The 23,461-nt window shown below is 33.9% G+C and overlaps 1 protein-coding gene across 1 annotated transcript in view; it reads right to left on the bottom strand.

Moving 5' to 3' along the window:
• Positions 1-529: 529 nt before the first annotated feature.
• Positions 530-23,461, bottom strand: part of LOC133187048 (dynamin-binding protein-like) — a 59,239-nt gene continuing 36,307 nt past the window's right edge. Inside the window, exons 22-30 of the mRNA XM_061322419.1 lie at positions 23,135-23,237; positions 18,009-18,124; positions 16,149-16,221; positions 15,489-15,653; positions 3,859-4,081; positions 3,050-3,201; positions 2,715-2,796; positions 2,475-2,610; positions 530-2,177 (exon numbers count right to left, since the gene is read on the bottom strand). Coding sequence (XP_061178403.1) covers positions 578-2,177; positions 2,475-2,610; positions 2,715-2,796; positions 3,050-3,201; positions 3,859-4,081; positions 15,489-15,653; positions 16,149-16,221; positions 18,009-18,124; positions 23,135-23,237 — 2,650 coding nt within the window. The 3' untranslated portion in view covers positions 530-577. The remainder of the gene's footprint in view (positions 2,178-2,474; positions 2,611-2,714; positions 2,797-3,049; positions 3,202-3,858; positions 4,082-15,488; positions 15,654-16,148; positions 16,222-18,008; positions 18,125-23,134; positions 23,238-23,461) is intronic.

The following is a 23,461-nucleotide window of genomic DNA, read 5'->3' as shown; positions in this document are numbered from 1 at the left end:
AAAATTTTTATGTACTTTAAAGAATGTAAACAAACCCATGATAATCTTAAGAAAAACCCTGTTAATTGATATTAACACTATCGCTATCACCAATATTTGATTTGTTATCAATAAAAGATCCCTTTTCTTTTAATATACTGCATTTTGTATGCGTTGGTACAACTGAAAAAAAGTGTAAATTTTAAAATTACATGAAAAGTACATAAATTTATAATAACAAAATCTGGGAATTTCCGCCACATTAAAAAAACTGTGTATGAATTAAAGAAGATAATGAAAAATTGGAAATATAAACATCAGTTATAAAACAACTTCTGGACCAATGATTCACAAAATATGTGACAATTATAATACAAACAAGCACTATGTAATGATCCCCATGAGTACTGATGCACTAGGATTCTGTACATATGCACTAGGACTTGACCTTTTGACCTGCTGCTTCTAGCTTTTTTGCACAAGCCTATTGATGCACTATACATATAGTAGATGACTTTTGAAGAGCTGCTACCAGCTTATCACCATGATACCCATGAGAACTCATGCACTAGTATTTAGTACTGATGCACTAGGAACTTTACTTGACTTTTGGAGGAGCTGCTGCCAGTTTATTAGCAAACACTTCTGATATACTACCCTCCAGTCTCTTGAGTAATCTATCATACTTTCCCTTGCCACAGTTTTGTCCCCTGCTGCTGTCCGATGCTTTCTTTGCATGCTGTCCTATGGTTATCTTGGAATCTTTTACATTGAAGTTTTCTTTTTCAAAGTCTGTTGTGCTGGTGACATTGTTTCGTACAGATTTCTTATAATTCTGTTGCAGACTAGAATTTTTATTATTTTTACCTTTTTCAGTTGTATTTGATGAATTTGAATGAGGTCTGGTTGTCTTCTCTTTGGTGATTATGCTGGCTGTTTCAGTATGGTTCTTGCATCCAAAGCTAGGTCTATGGCTTCTAGGAGTAGTTGTGACACTGTTATCCCCACTTTTGGATTGATTTTTCCTTTGTAGATGTGGGTTAAGATTTGTTTGGCTGTTCTGTGGATCTGAAGAGTCCACAGAAGAAGTGGATGTTGTATGTTGTACGGAAGTAGATTTCAAACTCAGTTTCCTTGAAAACACAGTTACTCCCATTTTCTCAAGGTTTGAGCCTTGTAATCTCTTCTGCTTCTTTATTCTGGCTTGTTTTTCCCTTTCAATTTTTTCCTCTATAGTCAAGGCTGGCATCTCATTGATTGCCTTAGAGTATCTCTTACTGTCATTTCCACCATCAGCACTCAACCTGCGATTAAGCAGGTTAAGGTTGTCTTCCATGCTTTTCTCCTCACCCTCTGGTAATTTCTTGTGACCAGGATCCATCTGTAGATCAGGATTGGGCATGCTCTCTGGTCTGATGGAATCTAAGTCTTTTCTTTCTTCTGTCTCTTCCTCCCACTGTTTTAGTTCAGATATACTCTCCAGCAGGGATATCTTTCCTATCCCTCCCACAGCCACCACTTTTGGCTTTGAATGCTGCATTTGAGGAATGGGTGCAGAGTCTATGGAAATTTTCTCTTTCTTTGGCACTACTAGAACTTTAGCACTATCTAGAGAAACACTGCCAACTCTCTCACTTGTATCTTGAACCTTTCTGGTGGGCGACACTTGGTCTCTGTCATTTGGTTTTAGCTGAATCATGTCGTAATCTTCTGTACTCCTGGAGGTAAAAGACATTTCCTCATTTTCAGCCTCATGTGGAAGGTGGTATTCAATAGGACTCTTAGATACAATACTGTCCCCCTCACTACCCCAAGCTTGTGAAGGAGTGAGACTAGCCTTGGAGCTGGGAAGACTTTTATCATCACAAGATTCATAACCTGTGTCGACGGTATGTATAGATTCTGTGTGATAGAGGTCCTTTTCTTCAGAGATTTCCTCCTGTTCCTCTACTTCCACTGAATTCTGCATGACAGCAGGGGCAGTGTTTGGACGGCTGGCTGCAACCTGAATCCTCTTTCTAACTTCACTTGATTTTGTGTATCGATATGCAAATTCAGAGGTGACTTTTTTCGCTTGTACTTTTGTTCTCAAGTGTAATTTCTTATGAAGCCTGCCTTGGTAAGAATTCTCAAATGTCGGGGAAGTTAGAATGAAATGTCCTCCTTTCTTGGTTTGCACCTCATGCCATCCACGATACCTGGCATAAGAAAAAAATCATTTTAGCTTCCTTTTTCCTCATGTATTACCATAGTTGCAGACAGAAAATACATACACCTTCATGTTTAACAATGTTTCAAAGAAGCTAGAGCTCACAAGTTTTTTCTTCATAAAACCATTAGATCTTAATAACCAAGCAAAAAAAAAAAAACAAAAAAAACATGTAAACTTAACAACAATTGACTGAGATACATGGAAGCAAATGCTTCCAACATATTTGCTTCCAACATCTCACAGTATCCTTTAGGTATCTGTATAGTATCTAGTTTCCACTGACCTTGCATCACAAGCCTTTGAGTGACACTGATTATTATGGGATTCTGGGTAAGCTAAGTGATTGATGGTTTCTTCACTGGTTGTCTTCCTCCTTGGACTGCTGGGTTTATCCTCCACAACAACATGTGATTCTTCAGCTGGAACAATATAATTAGGTTTATATAAAGTACAACTGAAAACAAGGAAATGTATGTTGCACAGTTTGTGTTAGTATATTATGTTTGAAATAGAAAAGAATTACCTTCTTTCTTAGCTATTTTCTCAATGATGCCAGGGATGTAGTAATCCAGTGTCTGTTCCATTTGAAGTCTATGTCTTTTTTCCTGAGAAAGAAAATTAATCAATTTAATTATTGGTTATACATATTCTTATAAACCTATAAACTCAATAAACTTAAATTTCTTCCAAACATACAATTCTTCAATATGGAGGAATACCGGTAAGAGTTACTGCCCTTTGTACTGCATTTACTGCTTATTTCTGCCCAGAAATACTGTGCAGTTATTCTATCATTTACTACATTTACTATAAAGAATCTATTTGCATAACATTTAAGGAATCATCTTCTACACATACCACAGTTTCTATATCAAACACCAGGTTGTCTTTCTTGAGCTGAGTCTCCTGAATTTCCTCCTCAGAGACAATGGGTGTGACCGTTCTCTCTGGGGGACGGATGTACTGAGGACGATCTGAGGTATCACACAGGGGGCTGTCCTCTCCACCTGCTAAGATACATATGATATCCTTATAATTAAATTCTTCTAATACTTTATCAACTAATCCATTTCATTATTTGTACACCTTTTACGAGTGCATGGACATATCGTTTTGGTTTGTCAATCTCAGAATTTTTCACAGACATTTACTGAATATGTACATCAAAATGTACAGACTTGCAATTCTTGGAGTAATTATCAAATCCTAATTAGCATCATCATCATTAACATTCATCATGTATATTCTGTTGATCATGAATAAGCACTACATAAAAGACTGCTAAAATATGAATACTGCTTAAATAAAAACACATATAGTATTGAGTTCTCTGAAGGAATTCCCATTGAAAATATATAATTACAAGTGTACATGTACTTCATGTAATAGTTGGTGGTTAGACATAAATAATCATTGGTTATATTACTGATACTCAAAAATGGCTATATCCATAAGCTTTATCATATATGATGTTTTAAGGAACAATCTGTATTATGGCAAAAACTGTGACTTATTTAAGAAACAAACAATCAAAACAAAAAAAAACTTTGTATAAATTGATTTTGTCAAGTCCTACTACACCAATAATTGAAAAGTGCAAATTTTTTTCTCTAATGCAGACTTGTATAAATAGAATATCAGCGGGTATCAATAGATAAAATTCTTACATCGTGATCTGGCACTGTTAATCCGATGTGTTATCTTGTCATACGCAGATTTGGTTGTCATCTCCAGTTTCTCTTTCATTTTCCGGCTCCTCTGGTACATAGATAAATCAGGTGCTGTCAGCGGTCGGTCCCTTACAAAACCGGCTTTCACTCGGTAAACCATATTTTGCGAGTTTCCAATTTCTTTTTTCAGATGTTTGTAGAGTTTCCTCTGCTTTCTAGCCTGAATTAAAAGGATTAAATATCATTTAAAAAACAGTTTGTGTTTAAGCAAACTGAGTAATTACAGGTACGATTCCATTTCTTAATGACTTTACATGGAGTTTTATGTATGAAAACATTTGCCAACCAAAACAAATGTAATTTAACAAGACTTTTAAATGTCCACCGATCTTAAATGTCCTCAGAAGGGAAAAAAAAAATCATTTTGAATTATGTATCTCTCTCAAAACATTGCATTCACAGAAAATACAAAAATTGTCAGTTTTTTCTGACACGCCTGTCAAAAAATATGATTAATAATACCAACCTACCTGTAAGGCTAGACTTATTCTGAGGAAATGAGAGATATTGGCATTGTCTCGTTGCCAATATAAAAAACAATCAAATTTCTCCCTAGATCTCAACCAAGGGGTGAAATTGACAGGCAGTGTTTTACTTTATTGTATGTACATAAGCCATTTCAATTTCTTGGTCATTTTTACTTACTTAACATCTTTTAGTAATACATACTTCTATCAAAGGAAAGAGCAGATATTTACTCGCGTCAACATTAAGATTAATGGAAACCGTTGGTCAATATTAAGAAAAAGTGGATAATATCATTAGAGATATTTAAATGTTCTATCGATGTGAAGTGCTCTTGTCTATACAATACAATGTACATATCGTGCATGTTCTTAATGGAATGAAGAGGTATTTAATACGGCAAATAGCAAATTCATACAAAAGAAATTTCCAATAATAAATCCATATAAATGTTGCCCTGTAATCTTCAGATATAGGCATACAGCAACATAACCCTAAAGCAAAGGATTTCAAAGTGTTAGAACTGAATTCTTAATGCAGGGGTGCCATGCACTTTTCATCTTTAATATACAATGCATTTATTTAATGGTATGCAATTTTCAGATTTTGAATTATTATTATGGCTGTCTACAGAAAAAAGATTCTTTACACATAGATTTTCCAAACATATTTTGACTCTCGATCTCCATGAAACATTTTACATACCAAGTAAATTAGTACATAAAACTAAACAATATAAAAGTTAGCACTTCTTTTGTGGCAGATAAAATCTGATCCATGCATTTATATATTTGAATTAATATACTATGTCCATCAATGTTTAAACTTGCAATGTTATAAAAGGTCTACAAATCTGACATAAAGAACAGTATAGCCTGCATACATTCCTACATCTCAAATTGTTAATTCTGTACTCATATATCTGTCTAACTATCCATTCAAGATCTGTACTAGAGCCATGGTCTCATAATGGACAAGGCTCATTGTTTTCCCAGAAACCCAATAAATGCAGGAAAATAATAAACAACCCTCACAGAATGACACAAGTGCATTTGAGGAGTACTAAACAACTTTATAATTTTTGTACTGCATTCAACTTTGTCCACAAATGACTGTTTTTTCTTTGAAAATAATCTTACCTTTACTAACCCTAAAACTGATGATATTTAGAGTAAAAGATATGAATTATTCTTAATACTAGTTGGGGAGCTAAGATTGGATTATTTTTAATACTAGTTGGGGAGCTAAGATATTGGATTGCAAATCACAAACAACAGAAAAATGCACACACATAAAATTAAATTTCACTATAATTCTGCAAGAAACTTCACTCTAATATATACTAGCCATTAATACACACAATCAGATATTCCTTAAAATGAAACTATGTCAACAAGAGGTCCATAGGCCACAGTGCTCACCTGAAACACATTTCTTTGACAAGTAACACTCAAAGGTACTGTGGCCATAAAACTCAAGCTTATATGATTTTAATCATTTTAAGCTATATAATATGTTCTAATTCTTATCATCAAATTTCCCTATTAGAATTGTATAGCCACTAACCAAAGAGTTAGGGGTCTTACATAATTTATAATTTTATATATTTTAATATTACAAGATTTACATTTCTATTTTATACTTTAGTTTTCTATTTCATTCATTCTAATATTTAATTGATACAAAGATGCCATATATTTAAAAGTTAAGCAGATGGCTTGTAAGTTGTATATATGTCTAGTACATTGTTATCTAGTCTTTGAAGTCAATTTAGTTAATCCCCTGTGCAATTATCTTTTGTTACCCTGAAGACAGTATAGGTGTCACAGTAATTAACACTTTACCTGTCCACATCACTCTATTGTAAAGATGTCAAACAATCCTGAGTAAATTAAATAATCACTCAATTCCCCTTTAGGCAAGGATTATACTTTATCTAATGAACAAAGAGATAATCTCAGTAGTAGTAGTTTGGCATCAGAGCAATTTGGAAGTAAGAGAGTAAGGAGTCAAGACTAGAGCAGGCAGCTAGCAGACCCAGTTTATAGATATGTATATATAATGAACATATATCCTTAATAAAGACTGGAAAAGGATTTATCTTACATATGTCTTAATCCTTGACAATTCCATGTCAAGGACAGTAACCATGTCAAATGGTTACTGAGTGACCGAGTGTTTAGGCCAGGTGTGCACGTGTGCGCAGTAGGGTGTACTACTCATTCCAAGTGGACCCCTACCCTCCCCTGTCGGCGGTCACAAGGTGGTGGAGAATGATCCTTCCTGCCGTACCCCTCAGCTGCAGACTGCGAGTTTCCCCAGGACATTAGCCGGAACCCAAGGAGAGGATTAGAAGTTCCTTACATGACAGTTAATGGTGAGTACAGTCACTTTCTTATGTACACATTCAGGGACCATTCTATGCTTTTGACACCAGTACTTAGGTGAAATTTATAGCATTTTAGAAAAATGGATTGTTTTAGTGAATGTTGTAAGGAAAACTGTATAGGGTCTTTTGTTGGTAGTATTACACCAGATTGCCCAGTTTTATCATTTTCTGTCGATTTGGAGAAAAATCTAGTCCCGGTTCATATTAAGAGGCATGATGTCTTAACTCTAGTTGATACAGGAGCAAGTTTTAGTTGTGTATCTAGAAACCTTTTAGAGAAGATTTATGGTGTTACTAGAATTTCATTGGCTAACAGTAGCATTAAACATGGGATAGGTGTTTGTGGTGAAGTTCATAGTGTGCTAGGAACAACAGAGTTAACAATTACAATCAGTGGTCACCAGGTTTCTCACACTTATCATGTTTTTGAGCGTTTGCATCATGCAATTATCTTAGGCATAGATTTCTTGGAAGACAACAATGCTTGTCTAGATTTAGATGACAAAACTTTGACCCTGCATAAAGGTATAATAGAAACTAAAATTGTTCAGAACCACACTTTTGAAGACAATCAATCATTAGGTAGGGCTAAGGCATCACAAGACACTCATATTGCTGCATTCTCAGAACAACAGATAAAAGTCAAAATGCCAAAGATTTATCATCACAAAAACATTTTGCTTGAACCTGCAAAATCACTAGTCAACAAACAACTGCTTGGGGCAAGATGTCTTTCAACCATTCAAAATTCACATGCATATTTCAGAGTCCTCAATCCAACAAATTCAAACATATTCATACCAAAAAACACAACTATTGCATTTGCGTACTCAATCACAGATGAAATTCATGCTATAACATCACATGAAGAAACCCAACCATATTCACTCTCAGAGCCATCAACGCAATCACATGCACCATCAGATTACAGAAAAATTGCAAGGGAAATCGACATTGATATTTCAAATTGTGACTTAAGTGAAAACCAGAGGAACAAGCTTTTAGAATTTCTAGGACAAAATCAAGACATTTTTGCCAGCGATATGTCAGAATTGGGAAAAACAGATATGTATCAACATGAAATCATCACTCATCCAAACACAAAACCAATAGCTTCAGCACCTTATCGCCAAGCACCACAAATGAGAAGAGAAATTGAGAAACATACCAAAAAGCTTCTGAGATATGACATCATTGAAGAGTCTACGTCTCCATGGCACAGCCCAGTTGTGATGGTAAAGAAGAAAAATGGGCAATACAGAATGGCTATTGATTACAGAAAACTTAACAAGTGCACAGAATCCATGTCCTTTCCTCTTCCAAGATTTGAAGATGTGGTCGACACTCTAGGAGAGGCAAATGCTCAAATCTTTTCTGTAATTGATTTAGCCAGTGGATTCTATCAAATTCCATTAGAAGAAAATTCAAAAACGAAGTCAGCCTTCATCACACATCAAGGTGTATACCAATTCAAAAGACTTCCATTTGGCTTGATGAATAGTCCAATCTCTTTCCAAGCACTTATGACTAAAGTCCTACAGAATCTGTTATGGAGCACTGCATTAGTTTATATAGATGATGTCATTATCTTCTCGAAGTCATTTTCAAAACATCTTGATGACCTAAATGCAGTATTTTCCAGACTTCGACAAGCCAAACTTTCCCTTCAGCCATCCAAATGCAAGTTCGCATGTAAACGAGTAACATATCTAGGCCATATCATTTCCAAAGATGGTATCCAAGTTGATCCGGAAAAAACCAAAGCCATTGACTCCTTCCCAACTCCAAAATCATCAAAACAAGTTAAATCTTTCTTAGGAGTATGCAACTACTATAGAAAATTCATAGAAGGATATGCCAAAATCGCATCCCCACTAACCAGACTCCTTTCCAAAGATATAAAGTTCTCTTGGGGACCAGAGCAGGAAAAAGCCTTCATAACTCTGAAACAAAGACTTACATCAGCTCCAATTTTGAGGTATCCAAACTTCAAGAAACCCTTCATCATCTCCACAGATGCTTCAGATTATGCCATTGGTTTTGTTCTGGGACAAAAGGATGACAGTGGAAGAGAACATGCTATAGCATACGGAGGAAGACAATTGCATAAAGAAGAAAAGAAATGGCACATCACAGAAAAAGAAGGTCTTAGTCTTGTTGAAGCCATCAAACAATTCAAGCCTTACATTGCAAACTCCAAGTTCCTGGTCTATACAGACAACATTGCCTTGAAATGGTTAGACAACATAAAGAACATGAGTGGACGGTTAGGAAGATGGTCGCTTTTACTTCAAGGTTTCAATTTTGAAATTATCCATAAATCAGGAAAAACAAATCAAAATGCAGATGGGTTGTCCAGAAGAAATTATGACATCACTCATCAAAATACAGCATCGCTATCAGAGAATGATGTGTTAAACAGCCTTAATCATATGTCAGTAGATGATCAAAACAAGCTCCTTGCAGTAACATTTACATACAAATATGAAAATGAAAGACTTTGCAGCATACAACCACTGACGCCAGTTGATTGCAATCAGGCACCTCCGACAGAAGTACATATCAATCCTGAACTAAAAGGCTTACAGCAAAACTGTCCAGATTTTGAAGACATCTACCTGTATAAGTCTACAAAGCAAGTACCTGAGGATGCTGGATCAGCAAGACGAGTGGTAGCGGAAAGTTACTCATTTGAATTGGTGGATGGCATACTCTATCATTTGTACCAAGACAGAAACCGTGGTGTACCAAGACATCAAAGAATAATCAAGCAACTTGCTGTGCCCCGCTCTTTAAGAGAGGATCTCCTCAAGTCGTATCATGATTCCATAGCTGGAGGTGGTCATCAGGGCTATGAAAGAACTTTTCAAGCTCTGCGTCTTAAATACTACTGGCCAAGAATGTATACTGATGTCATAGAATACACTACCACTTGTGAAAGATGCCAGAGGTCTAAAAGAGATACCCATGCCAGACCAGCACCACTCCAACCTATGCCAATAGAAGACGTCTTCAGTCAAATTCACATTGACATCCTAGGACCTATCCAAAAATCATCCTCTTCAAAACAAAAGTACAATTATATCCTTTTGGTAGTAGACAGTTTCTCCAAATGGTGTGAAGCTTTCCCAATGTATACAGAAACAAGTACTGAAATTGCAAGCATTCTGTTCAGAGAAATCTTCACAAGATATGGAGCACCACGCACCATAGTTACAGATCGGGGACAAGCCTTTCTATCAAAACTTATTGCTGCTTTGTGTGAATTTTTCCAAATTACTAAAAAGAACACTACGTCCTATCATCCCCAGACCAATGCAGCCTGTGAGAGAATGAATAGCTTTATACTGCAATCACTTAGAGCATACACTGATGGCAAATATGATAACTGGCATGAAATCCTTCCATCCATTATGATGGCATACAGAATGACACCTGCAACACAATCTACAGGACATTCTCCATACTATCTTCTGTTTGGCAGAGAAATGAGATTGCCAATAGACACAGCATTGATCCCTAAAGAAAACATGTCTAGGGACCATCAAAGTCATGTCAACAAGATCATAGAAAATCTCAGAGTAGCAAAGACAATTGCAACTGAAAATATCAAACGACATCAGAAGAAGTACAAAACACAGCATGACAAGAAATCCCAAATGCCAAAATATCAGCCAGGAGACAAAGTCATGCTCTACATGCCAAAAGTTCCACCTGGGATCCCACCCAAACTCTATTGTCATTGGTTTGGACCATACTACATTCTCAGAAAAGGGCCAAACCACACTTACAAGCTTGCAAAATGTTTAGATGATAAGCCAATAAAAAACCTTGTAAATGCAGCAAGATTAAAAGTTTACAAAGATCCAGAAGATCGACCAAATTATGGTACAGACTCGGATGACTCAGAATCTGATGAAGACTCTGATGCTTCCTCTACTGATGACCAACTACCAAACCATCCAACACCACCTGTCCAGATACAAGATCAACCAGGTGTACGCCTAGACCCAACTCACCATAACAAACAGATGCAGAAAACCACCAAAACCCCAGAGCAGACTCCGGCACCAGATAAAACCATCAAGACTATTTTAGAAGCTAAGCGACAAAATGGTATTACCTGGTACAAAGTAAATTACCATAACAAAAAAGGTGCACAATGGCGAAAATCTGAATATGTTCCATCAAACCTTAGAAACGCATTCCATATGGAGAAAACAATGTCAGGAAAGAAGAAAAAGAAACAAAATCAACTAAAATATTTCAGATCAAACACACCAAAAACTGTTCCTGATCAACCCACAGATCAACAATTAACAACCAACACAGAACCGTCTGGTAGTAATTTGTCCTTATGTCAACATTGTGCTTGCAGTACAAGAACTGACAACATTAATGCCATGACCAATACCGCTCATCAACATAACAGTCAAAACCCACAAACTGATGGCATACCAAGTCAACCCCACAATGTGGCCATATGTCGATTTTGCCCACCAGAAAAGAAAAATGCTGTACATAACGTGCATTTTGATGCAAATGATTATGACTTTGAACAAGTTAACAAAATTCTAGGTGCTAGAATTTTGAACAATGAAGTGGAAATTCTATGTGGTAACACAAATGGAGACAAACATTGGGTTCATATTCATGACACAGGACCAGGAATATCCCGTCTTATTCTTTTGGAAAATGAGAGAAACTTAAATAAGTTGTTAAGGAAACTGGATGACGAAAGACCAAACCGAAATAATTTTGTTTACCAAAACGTATCACACATCTCTGAAATTCGTAAAAATGTGAATGGAAGGTGGATGTATAGAGTAAACTTTAGAAACAAAAGGCCAGCCATTTGGAGCAGAATGGAACATGGCATCCCATTAATGAGAGTATCCCAATTTCTAAATTACATTTCACAACAACGAAATCATGTCTTGAAAGTGTGTGAGGACAATTATCAAGCATAAACCAATATTTCACAAAACAGTCACAATCAGTTCACACTTTGAAATGCAGTCTTCTACACCAAAAACATTCTACTATACATATGCAATTTCTCTTATACCAATACTTTTCTTGCATTTTACTTTTATTTTACTTAAAAATAGATTTGTTAAATTATTATTTGGTTCAAGATTTGGTTTACACATTTCACTAGAGAGGAATAATAGCTGTTCCTTAGTGCTAGTTTGGGGTACAAGGGCCCTGTCTCCAAACAAATTTCTTTAATTTAGCTTTTATTGCTCTCCAGTATTCCAAATTAACACACGTTGAATTTCGTTTAATTTTCATAAATTTCCACAGGTGAGACTATATATATATTCATTCTTGTAGTTTCAGGAACATTTTAAGAGTAAGACATAGTGCACATATTTTGCTGGATCTAGGTTTATTATCATCTTTATCATTGAATTTTGCTACCTAATACTATACCAGTTGAATGCATTAAACTCCATAGGTTCTTTAGGCAAGATGAATGTATAGCCCTTGTGTAAAATGTTTACGACTCAGTTGTGTTTGATGTATGTTGTGTACTTGTGAATTATGTGCTAGCTGGACTTAGTCCTTAAACTGCTGGTGAACAGTACAATACATTAGAACTTCTGTTGTCATACTTACTCTCTTTATCATTTAGTTACTTGCATAGGTAGGATATATGGTGTCATTTACATAGTTATTGCTGATGTGTACTGATTGGATTGTGATTGTACTTGTTAACCATTAAATGTACCATAAGTCAAAGATTCCATTCTATGATATAGCAAAATCATCACCATTTAAATCATGTACCAACTAAAAGAACTTTCCAGATTTTCAACTGTCCAGAACTTGATGAAACAAAGGAACCATGCAACATATGCATTCTTTTATCCCAAACTTTACAGAGCAATAGAGATGTAGTGTTTCCGATTCCGAGTGAAGTGTTCGAAGGGTGTTCTTAGTTGATTTGTGAAGTTACATGTAATTCATTTGTGCAAGATTCTGTGTCTTTATATACATGCCCAAAAGATATCCCATGCCGAGAAACAATTCCAATTGTGATGACCGTTCAAGAAAAGCATTACTTAGCGTATAGATGTTAGAAGTGTGAACAAACTAATCCGGTAAATTTCCAGGAACTTTTTTCCATGAAGATCGAGTGACTGGCTTTATATATGATACTCTTCAATAAACTTTTTTTTTCAATTTTATCATGTGTAACTATAATAAACCATTCTTATGTCCATAATTTTAGTTGTACAAATTATGCATTGTTTTTAATTTTTTCATTTTACATTGTATAGGGTCTGCTAGTCTGCAAATTTATTTTTTCCAACATAATTTTTACATATCACCACATTTTTCATATATAGTAATACAATGTGATTATGATTTTACAGGAGTAAAATTAGGTGGGCGAGAGGGATGTATAGCCACTAACCAAAGAGTTAGGGGTCTTACATAATTTATAATTTTATATATTTTAATATTACAAGATTTACATTTCTATTTTATACTTTAGTTTTCTATTTCATTCATTCTAATATTTAATTGATACAAAGATGCCATATATTTAAAAGTTAAGCAGATGGCTTGTAAGTTGTATATATGTCTAGTACATTGTTATCTAGTCTTTGAAGTCAATTTAGTTAATCCCCTGTGCAATTATCTTTTGTTACCCTGAAGACAGTATAGGTGTCACAGTAATTAACACTTTACCTGTCCACATCACTCTATTGTAAAGATGTCAAACAATCCTGAGTAAATTAAATAATCACTCAATTCCCCTTTAGGCAAGGATTATACTTTATCTAATGAACAAAGAGATAATCTCAGTAGTAGTAGTTTGGCATCAGAGCAATTTGGAAGTAAGAGAGTAAGGAGTCAAGACTAGAGCAGGCAGCTAGCAGACCCAGTTTATAGATATGTATATATAATGAACATATATCCTTAATAAAGACTGGAAAAGGATTTATCTTACATATGTCTTAATCCTTGACAATTCCATGTCAAGGACAGTAACCATGTCAAATGGTTACTGAGTGACCGAGTGTTTAGGCCAGGTGTGCACGTGTGCGCAGTAGGGTGTACTACTCATTCCAAGTGGACCCCTACCCTCCCCTGTCGGCGGTCACAATTGTATGTTATTTTCTAAGGAAGTCTAGATATTCTTGGTAAACTATGTACCCCTAGTGTTCCCCATCCCCCCTCTCCAACTGACCCCAGGGTCTAAGTTTGCATGTCAAACTTGGATCTAAACTAAATGAAACTGCCTAAAAATAAATGTAAGACATAAGAGTTATACAGCTCTGTTGTCCCTCAGAAGAATTTAAATTTTTATCTTTCAAAATTACATTTTACAACTTGGGGATGTATTTACATCATTTTGGCTCACTGTAAACAAGACATCGTCGGAAACCCACAACCAATCTCGCATACGTTTAAGCATATGCGAGATTGGCCGTGGGATTCCAACGATGTAAACAAGAATACATTTCAAACATTAGTTCAGATTTTTCAGATGTTCAGATTGTCTCCCCTTCTGTTATGGAAATTTAATCCCCTTTATCAAAAAAATGTTTCATGGTAATTTGGGTAAAAATTGATAACACGATTTCAAAGGTGCGCAGAAGTCAAAAAAGTGAAAAGTTTACATAAAACACATTACTGACAAATATCTGACACTTTTGCAATCAGAAAATCTAAAGTTCATTTGAACATATGTCATAAAGAACACATTTGACATTTTTTAAAATAGTTCTGAGGAATATTCCTTATTAAGATAAAAACTCTAATATCTGTAAACAATAACAGCTAGCCAGTGTGTAGATTTCTTGTCTTTAAATTTGTGATTACATATTTCTGGAATATGATGCATGGCCCACAAAAACTTAAGTTTTCTGAAGGCAAAATAATTCATTGAACTGAATTCTACAAAATAAATATTGCAGTCTAATTAAAATGTGGGTATGCAGCGATAGTGATTTTGAATGTGCATGGAATTGAGTGCATGTTAAATGCCAAAACAATTAATTATGAGCAGCGCTTTAATAAGTTTTCATGGATAAAAAGTATTTGTTAATACTCTAAAGAAATATGATCGTGTTAGTAAGAAATAATTAGAATCTACAAGTGAATGTACTTTATTATGAATTTTTGTTGTTTTTTTTTCTTGCCTACAGAAAAAGAAAGCAATTACTTGTACCTATAAAAACAGCAAAAAACTGTGGAAGCATTAAATTTCTACATATATCACAGTGACCTATTAGATACATGTATCTGCACCTAGCTTTTTACCTCTGCATAAAACTCAATAAATTCATCACAAAAACAAGTCTCAGCCTGAAATAGTTCACAATTTTTCAATGTAAGAAAATATCTGGAAAAGAAATGAAGTTCCTGAATTTCATTTTAATTCTTTCTCATTTAACAACATGACTGTAAGTTGAAACCTCTACCATTACTGAATAGACAATTGTATTCTGGTGCATTTAAGTAAATGTATATATAAAAACACATTGCTTTTTAAATATATTGCTTTAATATTCCTAAAGACAAATAATTTCATGCATGTTAAGAGTTATCCCCCTTGTGAAAACATGAAATCCAGTCCGAGTGGTGAGATATTGTAAAGAGTTATCCCCCTTGTGAAAAGTACTGAAAACTTGAAATCCAAAGTCTGATTAATGAGATAAGTGTAGAAGATCATCCTATTTAAGGGGATACCTACCATGTCCATTCTTTCCTGAGCACAGATAATGGGAGGTTCCTTGAACATCTTCTTACTCCCGAGGTTTTCCTTTCCAAAGTCCCACTCCTCTTTGAGGTATTCATCATTCAGTTTCTTGGCAAGACGGGCATCATAGTGTGAAAGGAGCTGCTCAAAGTCCGCCAGCTACAAAATAAAATCATAGTGTGAAAGGAACTGCTCAAAGTCATCCAACTACAAGTACAAAATCAAATTAAAAAGGGGCTACAGTATAAGCTAACTATATGATCTTTTAGACAGAACTTAGCATGCGCTAAGCTACAAAAATAGTTTGGACAAGCTACAATATAAGCAAACAGTATGACCCTGTACACAGGTATTGTACGTAGCATAAACAGTAACCAGTATGGTTTTAACTCAGATACTACAAACTCATTTACACCAATTCAATGACTTGACTGTAGCAAGTCCAAGTTATATGGTTGTTTGTAATGATTAATATGGATACTTTATATATAAACAATTCATGAACAAAAAAAACTACACTTTTGTTTCTCTCTTTTCTGTTCATTACATAACTATACAAAACTCCTGAATTGTTTTGTCTTTGTGGCTGGGTACAGGGGTATAACAACACCCAGAGCCCCTTCACATCTACGTTTTTAATGAACCCATCCTTACCTTATATAGATCTTTGTCCTTCCCCTGGGGTGCTGTACCATCTTCTGGTTTGTAGTCTTTATAAGTCCCACACCTGAAATGAGGCAATTCCTCCAAACATTCAGAGATTTCATACAATCCTGTTTCTGGAATTTTACCTTTCTCTTGAAAAATTATATGAAAATTCTTGAAAAAATCAAACTGCAATATGTCTTTAACATTTATCTTTTTAGGCTTAAGGTGTGTTCTTTGCATTTTCTCATGAAAAATGTGGGAAATAAAGAATGGCACCGTAGTAAAAGAAACATTTATAACAAAGAACCATAACAAAAACTATATGAAGCATTGTCTAATAGATTGTTATCTCCAGTTAAAGCTGAATGGGTGTAAACATGATGATAGCATCAACAGTTGTTAAATAGCAAGCTTATCAGACTTCAAAACATACATATATATATACTCATTATTGACGATGGAAATCAATTTGTACAGATAATGTCAGTCTGCATGGTCTTCTCAAACTATGACGTTTTTCTAGCTGCTTTTGTATAGAAGAAATATGCTGCCATGATATGCAATTTGATCAACAATCTTTCATGCTTGAACTGACTTATTAGGCACATAACACATGATGCTGAAACCACAAGTCTCTGATGAAACTGTAGCTCCACTGATCTAACCCTTAAACTGACCTGTTTTATTAGACACATTACACATGGTGATACTGACATACAAGAGAAAACACAAGTCTCTGATGAAATTGCAGCTCCACTGATCAGATCCTTAAACTGGTATGCTTTAATGAGGTTCTAGATTTTTCTAGGAGATGTAACAAAATGCTCATTTAAATCAGGGAGAAAAGAGGATTTCATTATAATATGAAGGTTCTTCAAATCATTTCAGAGTTCTTTTAGGGACAATTCCTACACATTTCATTACAATAAAAATTAATACACATACAACTGTACCTTGATGAACCTTACTCTTTACTAAGTTTAACTTTATGATCAGACAGGAAAAAGAGCATTTAAAAAATATTTTTAGAAACAGCAATGACACATTTCAATAAAATCAAGATGGATGTACAGATTTTAATCAAACAAGTACTCTGATGTAGTTTACATCTGCACCTGCTTTTGATCAAATAACGAAAACTGCAGGTGGTGAAGCATTTTGAAATAATCTTAAGTCATAGGAATCATTGCTACATTGTATAATTCTTAAATTTTATAGGGTAAGTATTTTAAAATACTAAATTTCAAGCAGACAGACTGGTGGACAATAGCACCATTAACAAGGCATATCATACTGTTTTAGTCTTCCACTAACAAAGCTAGGAAAATTGTACTTTACTTTATAAAATATGCATACATATGCAAAAAAAAAAAAAAAAAAATGAAGAAAAAAAAATAAATAAATAAAATGAAATTAAAAAAAAAAATGAAAAAAAAAAACAAAAAACAAAAAACAAAAAACAAAAAACAAAAAAAATTCAGATTTTGTTAACTTCATAATACTACATAGCATGACAGACTTCAGGTAAGAAAAAGATACTTATCTCTTACAAAACAGATTTTTTATGAAGAGTTATCTCTCTTAATTCAGTAACCTAAGTGGTATCATACCACAAGTAACTAAATGCAAGTTTTGTCGTCAAAATGACCTACGCCCACAAAATTAAATTTTAAATTCTCAAAATGAACCTTCATATGTTTTAACTTACCACAAGATAAGCTCAAGGTACTCAGATAACTGGATGCGAGTTTTGTCTTCAAAATGAACCTTCATATGATTTAACTTACCACAAGATAAGCTCAAGGTACTCAGATAACTGGATGCGAGTTTTGTCTTCAAAATGAACCTTCATATGTTTTAACTTACCACAAGATAAGCTCAAGGTACTCAGATAACTGGATGCGAGTTTTGTCTTCAAAATGAACCTTCATATGCTTTAATCTGTGCATTAGCTTCATTGGAGCAATGGATCGACCACACATCTAAAATACAAAGTTAAGCCAGATTTAATACAGCATGAAAGCTGAAAGTTTATTTTTATTTTTACTGTACACAGTCTGTAGCTATCGCACACTGAGGAATTAATCTAGTGAATGAAATATACAATGTCCTCATTTACAAGGACCGTAACAGCTAGTTTTAATAAAAAAAAATTCTTCTTTTACAAGATTGAAATCAAGGAAACAAGATGACCTGTTGTAATCTAATTATAGTTGAAAATTAAGTGGAATGACTAAACTTTGATTTTTTGATTATCCCACACTTCAGCAACTGCAGCTGCTTATATAAAACTTGATCATATACTCATACAAGATGTAATTATGCCCTGCCCTGAATATGGCCAGGGCATATAGAGTTTGTCATGTCCGTCTTCTGTCCTTTCATTGCGCTTTGCATTTAGCTCAGTTCAAAGCTAAGTTTTTAAGAAATTATTCAAGATATTTTTATCAATCTTCATATGCTGATACATACTGAAGTAAGTTATTCAAATGCATTAACATTTTTTGACCTTGACCTTTCCTTTGACCTTGACCTGACTTTTCTTAAATTACTGTTTAGCTCAGTTTGAAATAAACCATTCATTGACAAGATAGTGTTATCAAACTTAGTTCATCTGCTGATACATACTGATATAAGCTATTCAACTGCATCAACATTTTTTGACCTTGACCTTTGCTTTGACCTTGCCCTCACTTTACTTCAATTAGTGTTTAGCTCATTTTTGAATAAACCATTCAAGATATTTTAATCATACTTAATATATTGATACATATTAGTGAGCGCTATTCAACTGCATCAAAAACTTTTGACCTTGAACTTTCCTGTGATCTTGACATCATTTTTCTTAAATTTGCAATTTTGCTTAGGTTTAAAGAAACCATTTAAGATATATTTATGTAAGCTTATGCTCTTATACATAATTTGGTGAGAATTTATCATCTACAGTGTATATCCAATTTTTTAGATTTCAATTTTAAAGAAACTATTCAAGATATTCTCATCAAACTTCATGCAATTTTTCATGTTGCATTACTAATATCCCCCTGGAGGGGCATTTACATGTCCTATGTACATAATTCTATTTTTTTTTGTACTGTTTGATATATACAATATATAAACTAACAGTTCCTTGAAAGTTATTTTACATATCACTTGCTCATTTAGTTTCTATCCCACACTTAAGTGCCTTAGGCTGATGACTTGAAAAAACTAGTAAAATCTATACCTACACTACATGATGATGCTTAATATTTAATTAATTTTGTTAATTGCAGCTTGATATTCTATGGAATATATATATATATTTTTTTTACAGAGTACCAATATATTTCTACGTTAAAAAATTTGAACTGTTGAAGAATATACTTGACTTAACTTGCATGAATATGCGGGGCAATCTATCACAATTGCCAAAAAAGCAAGCTTGCAAAAGGCAAGTCCTATATATATATACATACTGTTTGCAGAACAAATAAAGGTCAACCTCTTCCTTTGTAAGGTCTTGACATTCCGTATATCAACAAAAGGGTGGTGATATCAAATATAAAATATAATCAAAAATGTCTCCCGTGTTTGATAAATCTATTCCTTAGCTATGGAGAACTGACACGTTTGTAGAATCATTGCAAAGTTTACGAACATTTGACACCATGTTTTCGTGGCTATTATGATGGTTGTATTCATTCTTTCTGAACTCGTTAATTTAACATTAACAACATATGAAATGATTTCAGTGAATTGATTTATACTGGCCTTTCAAATTTTAATGATTTATTGCTTATAATAAAATTAATGGAAGAATAGAGGATTTCAAAATATCCTTCTACATAATGGATACAAGAATATACCCACTCCATCGCAAACAATTTCTAAAACCAACACAGAATACAATTGACAGAAATGGGTTTTAACTTGGGAACAAAACAATATTGGAAACATCAATAAAATTTGATATATTCCTGTACTATTTATGGATTGACTGCTAAATTCACAATTCTAAAATAGACTGTTAGCACTTGTACATACTGTAGATCACTATACTTTTGCGACACCTTATTTTCGTGAGACAGCTATTTGGTATTTATTAATGAGACAAAAATTTCGTGAATTGCGATTCCTGTTGTTTATAATCCTTAACAATACAAATGTACGCAAGAATAAAATTTTCGTGAGTAGACAGCTCGTGTAATTAAGCGAAAATAAAGTTCTAGCGAATAAAAAGTAATTTATAGTACACGAATTGTGTGCAATGTTTTTGGGCTGATGTACATTGTACAATTTTTTTGTTAAACATAATTTGCTACTGGTCCATTTTATTAGTCTGAGAAAATGTTGATTTGTTAATATATTCTTCTGAGGTTTATACCCAAACATGAGGATGAGTCCATTAATATGTATGTGTTACATATATGGTTTCATATGTACCTTAATTTAATATGGATTAACAGTAAGCCGGCCATCATCAGATTTTTTCATGTTTCCTCTTTTAAATACATTTACCATCCATACAGGGAACATCGATGCTTTATGAGGCCTAATGTCTAAAAGACTTCATTTTCAATCCCAAACAGGTATACAACCACATGCAGGTCTGGTTGCAATGCTTCATATACCAAAGCATTTGTCCTCTTACTTTACAATAACCTAACCTCACATAATATGAAAATATTTAACAAATATGATTTCTAATTGGGTTCTTCAAAGACTGCTTTACCATTTGGTAATATAAAAACATGTTTAAAAAATCAGCTAAATGCACAGTATGTTCCTTTATTTCTTGGCTAATTATTAAGTGACAACCCTTATTCCTGATTTCTAGATTTTTGGGTTCCTATCAGATCTAACACTGTCCACTTATAATTTGTCTAGTGCTTTATAGGGGCCCTAACGCTTCTATATTTGTCTTCCTTATACATAAACTTCTCTTTGAAAGCTCAACAAATATTTGTTTGGTATAAAATAAACACCCATAATAAATTTAACAACAATCATTTACATGATACAGTATGTACCTAGTACACTTGGTCCTTTGTGATTTAAGAGAGCACATATTTGTCACTGTCCAACAGATTTTTTTTTGCAGTTTAATTCAATTGAAGCTAAATGGCTTTTCTGTTTCCATGAGTGAGAGAACTTTGCCAACCAATATAAACTATAGACTGACTTCTCAGTAGAATATTAAATTATACAACAGCATCTTCAGATCAATTATTCCATTGAAATCTTATTAATATTTTCTTTACCCTCCAATTATGACGCACTTTAAAGTCAGATATCGAATTACGAGAACCAATGAAAGAAGTATTTGATCTCTTTGAGGTACTGCATTTACAAAACTCACGATAGATAATATATAGATAATATCAATCTTATATCTAAGTAAAAATGGATCATTACCTCTCAAAATCTGAAAAAATCAACACGTCAAACAATTTTGTTCTCAGTGCACATATATGCAAAAGACGATGCACTCACGAAGTATGAGTACAGGGTAAATTCTAAGCAGATATCATGGTGCTAATGTATGGATGATCAAGCTTCGAGAAGGTGAATTATAACTGTTTGGGCTGTCATAAATTTGTGCGAAAAATCGTTAACAAAGAAATGTAAATATCTGCATGGTGGTTACATAATACGTATTGTAGATATTGAACTATAGAGTCATCTCAATCTTGTTTAATTAGTTCTTTGGTGTTAAACTGTCTGTCAAATAGTCCATAAATGATACCAGCCCTGATATAAATGTGCAATTTTATCTTTTCTTTTGAGAGAGAAGTGCCAAGACAATTGTTTAAACAAGAATGTGGTTATTCTAAATATCCAATCAATAAAAAAAAATTAAAAAAAAACAAGAAACAAAATGAATACACAGAAGCATGAGAAGTTTATTGAATAAAAGTATTATTAAAATCTATAAAATAACGGAATTTCATAACAGTAATCTGACCTTCTCAACAGGGGCAGACTAAGAAAACAGACAAATTTAATTAAATAGAAAAAAATATAAACAGGTGATAAGCTCCTGCTGAACTGCCATACAAGAGTCTTAATCACCATGCTCCCTGCTGTTGATACGAAGCAGGGACAAGAATTTCTATTAAATATCCCAGGTGACCATATCAATAGCACACATGCATTTTCAGCTTTTATTACAATCACTTTCACATACAAGTTTAAAGTGCCCAAGGAAGGAATATGTGAATTAACATGAATACAAGATTACGTTTTCTTAAACAATCCTGCATTTGCATGACAGGTTAATGCAATGCTGATAACGGAAAAAAGAAAAAAAGTGAAAAAATCAATCTTTTGAATTTACTTTAAGATTTTTTGACTTCAAACATTTCATTTACCAAAGACTTAATGAAAATCCTCAATTGCTGCAATAGATTTAACAGTTCAGAAGACATTTTCATATGTACGAAGAAAGACACCAAAGCCACGTTTTTATCAATATTAAAATGAAATCCTACATTATTATACAAGGATTAAGAACTTATTGACATTTTTCTATTTGAAGCTATTGAATGCCAAGATAATTAAAATGATTCTCTTGTCAACCTATCAACAAACTTTGATTCTAAGGATGAAGGTAGAGATTTTAAAACTAAAGATCATATTTTCACTGTAGAGATACCAACCCCTTAGAAACATTTAAACAAAGTAAAGAATAAATTTCCCAGAACTGAAGTCACAGGAGTTTTCCCAAAACAGACATACTCTGAGTGATGCACTATATTGTTAAGCAATCAAGTCCGTAAAAAAAAGCCATTGTCACAGTTAACTGATACAAAGTTTCGGCTGTTTCAGTATGTGGTATTCTATGTCTTTTGTATTGATTTATGTTTTATAAAGTCTGAAAGTAAATCAAATGATTTTGTGGTGTTTTGTCCTACCACAAACAACAACAGTACAACTGCTGCAGTAATGACAAAGCTATTCATAGTCATCTGTGACTCTTGAAGGTCAACCGGAATCTTCCCAGGACCTACCTTAATACTGCTGAGTAGAATCTCCTGGTCAATCAACAGTCCCTTCATGTCAAACTGTTCAAATGCCTGGTAGGCCACTCTGATGTTATAAAGCTCCTCAAACCTACAAAAGTACAGCAACATAAAACAGACATACTGTAAACCTAAAACAGAGATACTGTAAGCCTAAAACAGACATTCTGTAAACCTAAAACAGACATACTGTACACATAAAACAGACATACTGTAAACCTAAAACAGATATACTTTAAACCTAAAACAGACATACTGTAAACCTAAAACAGACATACTTTAAACCTAAAACAGACATACTGTAAACCTAAAACA

The sequence above is a fragment of the Saccostrea echinata genome, unplaced genomic scaffold (assembly GCF_033153115.1).
Source record: "Saccostrea echinata isolate AGI-Se365-2 ecotype Australia unplaced genomic scaffold, CSIRO_AGI_Sech_v1 ptg000014l, whole genome shotgun sequence".
In the NCBI taxonomy this organism is placed as follows: Eukaryota; Metazoa; Mollusca; class Bivalvia; order Ostreida; family Ostreidae; genus Saccostrea; species Saccostrea echinata.
This window is presented reverse-complemented; position numbering and strand designations above follow the sequence as displayed.